The 3,878-nt window shown below is 37.9% G+C and overlaps 1 protein-coding gene across 1 annotated transcript; it reads right to left on the bottom strand.

The window, feature by feature from the left end:
* Positions 1–721: 721 nt before the first annotated feature.
* On the bottom strand, positions 722–3,671 carry LOC108170928 (probable methyltransferase At1g29790). The gene is given in 5 exon segments (XM_029090004.2): positions 722–1,157; positions 1,160–2,237; positions 2,239–3,212; positions 3,321–3,438; positions 3,535–3,671. Coding segments are annotated over 3 exon segments (1,401 nt in total). The 5' UTR covers positions 2,275–3,212; positions 3,321–3,438; positions 3,535–3,671; the 3' UTR covers positions 722–870.
* Positions 3,672–3,878: the final 207 nt, after the last annotated feature.

Genomic DNA, 3,878 nt, shown 5'->3' with positions numbered 1-3,878 from the left:
AAAACTATATATAGTACTATTTACATATAAAATATAATACTTGATGTGTATGTACATAATACTTGCATACAAAAGTCTCATTGGCCGTCAGACTCTTACATAAGGTATTGTTTGGCATGCAGACGGGACGGGACGAAACGGAGAGACAGCAAAGATGCCCTCGGATGAAAACAAGGAGGAAGAAGAAGAAGACGAAGATGTGGAACGAGTCGTTCCAGGGGGTGAGGTGGAAGGAAAATTCACCCAAAATTCGTCCCTTGGAACAGCGCGTTCCACCCTTTTTAGGCGCACCAAACGTGGGACGGAACGTCTCGTCCCACTCCGTTCCGTCTCATCCCAAGTACCAAACGGTACCTAAAAGAACTCAATATCGGAAGGGTACATTTTGATGTCGTTCTCTTTTTCGACAACTCATGAACTGAAAGGGCATTTTTGATAATTTACTGTACCGGCTTAAAAATAAAGATGAATCAAACAATAAAAGAGGGGTATTTTCTTCTTTTACTGTGCTTAAGAAAAATGTTTTTTTTTTAGGAACTTTAACGAAAAGCTCCGGTACTGTTCATTTTAACGAAAAACCATATTTTTACACTAAAAAGTCAATCCTGATACTATTCACTTTACCTTTTATTTTTTCTTTATCGTTAAAACTTAAAATTTTCAAACTCTTTTTATTAGTTTTCTGTTTTTTTCCATTGGGTTTTAGCATATAGAGTTCATGTATTTCAACCCGAATATTTTGCAATCTTTTGTGCGATCACAATGGAGTGCAGGAGACTAAAAGACGAGCGTTAAAATCACAAAACCTCTCACTGCAAAAAGAAAACAAAAAGCTTCATGGTTTCTGAGTACAAACATGGATGTTAGTAACTATATTGCTCTTGGAGGTTTCTCCAACAATGCAGAAAGGTAGACTTCATCCCTTGATTTAGGGGAAATAGCCCACTTGTGTTTCTTGTATCTCAGCTGCAGAAACATGCACATGAAGTCATCCAAATCCTTTCTAACACAGAAGAACCGGTCAATCCATAACAATCCGCCAGGCCTCAGAATTCGATCCCAATCAAACAGGATAAAATCCAGCAGTTGCAGGTCAATCCAGCCGTCCAGAAATCCAGCGGTGTGAATCATGTCCATTGTGTTGTCAAAGAACGGTATTGATTCAATGTTATAAACAATGGAACCAAACCTCTCGGTGCAATCATCTCGTTGAAAGGCGCCCTGAGGTTAAGAGCAGTAGAGACTACTGTAACGTTATGTTCTCTCATCCTTGCCACGAATGTTCCTGTGCCAATGCCAAAGTCGAGACCAATCCTCATCTCCCCAGGCTTAATAGCCAGAACATCACTGATCCGAAAATCTACAGTAAGTGAGCTATTGGTAACCCATTTAAGCTTTTCCTTCTCCATTTCGAAACATCCGACACACTTGCAATAACCCCTTTTGGTGTTATTTTCCATCAAGCACTTAAAGTTCGTGCAATGATAATTGCTCCACTGCACATTTCTATCATCCGGAAGTTTCCACAGAGACTCGTTGATAGGGTAAGGCTTCTGGTAGACCATGGAGGCCCTTGTCAAGCACCGCATCCGGGGCAAAGGATCACAACCGTTAAGCATCAGCTTCTGAGCTAAGTTCCAATCATCGTTGCAATAAGACCCGATGTCATAGCTCATGTACTCTTCCAACTCTTTCTTGTTCAACACACAAGCATGTCCAATTGTATTATATATCCTCTCTGTTCCGTATATACTAATCTTCCCGGTTCTACTCTCCTTTGGGGTTATATACTTCCTTAACTCTTCAATCACAAAAGTGTTAATCAAAGGCTCCTCTTTCATCGTTGAGTTGTGAATACCTTCAGCTTTAGGTAACCGAATCAGCCTCAGAGAAATATGAGCGGTATAAAGAGGCCTGATTACTTCCTCCTCCAGATACTTCTTGTACTCAAATTTAGTAATGTTAGTTGTGTGCAAGGCCTCTTTGTCCTTCTCAATTTGCTGCACCGCTGACTCGAGCTTTTCCTGTAAGCTTTCTAGTTTATTTAGAACTTCCCCTACTCGATCAGACAAAGCTTTTATGTCAAAACCTTCGTACGCATCTTTGACGCCATTAAATTGTCGGCATATGTCTTCATTGTGAAGGAAAACGCCTGCAGAGTAGAACTTGGACAGACTGCATATGCTGAAAATTATAACAAGGCCTCCCAATAGCATCTGAAGCCAACCCATTAATTTACGCAAGCCTACATTTCGGATGACACCACCTTGCCATCCTGAATAAGGCACGAAACCTCAACTTTCCTTCTAACCAAACACTAATTCTGTACTTCCTTTTCTCGGATTTTCAACCCAGTCGAAAAAACAAATCATAGTGATTACAAAATGATCGGAAAATAAAATGTTCAGCACAAGCCACAATCGAACTTACACGTTTAAAACAACGGATCATTTTACCGAGAAAATGTATGAACTCACAACAGATATGCAATTCGTAAGATGAGCATCCAGTCTTATATAATGTAAAAACCAGAACACAGAAACTCCCAAGATTCAGAAATGTGTAAATTTCAAACAACATGAATCAAGGCCAAACATTTGCAACTTCGATTTTACATCAATTTATAACTTTCTCCCACAATACAAAAGCAAAACATATGAAATTTTCTCTGAAAATAATTTATAACAAAGGAAAAGCCAAATTTTCTCTAAAGTTTCACAGAGGAGCCAATTTCCATTAGTTCTAAACCTTCTACATTTCATTCCCAAAAACCATAACATCAAACACAAGTTAAAAGACTCGGAATTTCCTTTCATTTCCTCAGATTTTCTCAGCATCCAAACAACTTCTAACAAAGGAAAGATAGCCAAATGAAGCTGAAAACAAGTTACTCAAACCATAACTGAAATAAATAACCCAAATTTAAACAGAGCCAGAACCATGATCTCCAGGAATATGCATCAAACTGAAGCCAAAACATCAAACACAAGTTAAAAAAAAAAATTAACTTTCTTTTCCCTCAGATTTTCCCAGCATCCAAACAACATTTAACAAAAGAAACATAGCAAATGAAACTGAAAACAACCCACTTGACCATAAATTAAATAAAATTTCCAAATTTAAACTCACCCAGATGAAGAATCTCCATGATCAAACTGAAGCCAAATCAATCTTCCTGTGCATAAACTTAACATATCTTCTAAATCCAATATCTGAAAGATAAAAAAGATTGAATCTTGTAGTAATACTTCAATTTACTCCAAATAATACACTTCCCAATTGAGCATTAAGAGCTGTAAATTCGTATTTTTCAAGCTTACCCAACTCACAAAATCCACAAAATTCCCCATTATTTATTCCCTTTTTGTTATTTAATTTATTTAGCAGCATTCTTCTTACTCAACAGGCATTGAAGCACGAATCTCCAGAAGAAGAACCCTGTTAAATTCAGGCCAAAAAAATATATATATAATTAATTACTAAATCTTCTGCACACTTGTTTGTTTAATATATTAAAAAAGGAGTTGACTTTACAAATTTGGAGCTGAAAGAAGAACAGCAGTGACCAGTTGGATGGTAGCGGTGTGCCGGGTCAAACCAATTGGGGCCGGTTTAATTTCCATGGGATGGATGGAGGGCAAGAACCCTAAAATGGCGGGAGAGGAGGGAAACGTGACGTCGTTTTATCACATGCACTGCCGTTTACTTATATCGGGATGTCGTGTGACCTAACGGTAAAACGGTTGACGAAGTTACCGTGCTATGGGATGATATTTTTGGTGTCTCCTTTAATGTTATGATGATGATATTTACACACCTATTTTTACCTTCCATATACATACACTCCTCTTAATTTTTGACCGTCAAATCAAATGAAT

The sequence above is a fragment of the Malus domestica genome, chromosome 12 (genome assembly GCF_042453785.1).
Source record: "Malus domestica chromosome 12, GDT2T_hap1".
Classification (NCBI taxonomy): Eukaryota; Viridiplantae; Streptophyta; class Magnoliopsida; order Rosales; family Rosaceae; genus Malus; species Malus domestica.
This window is presented reverse-complemented; position numbering and strand designations above follow the sequence as displayed.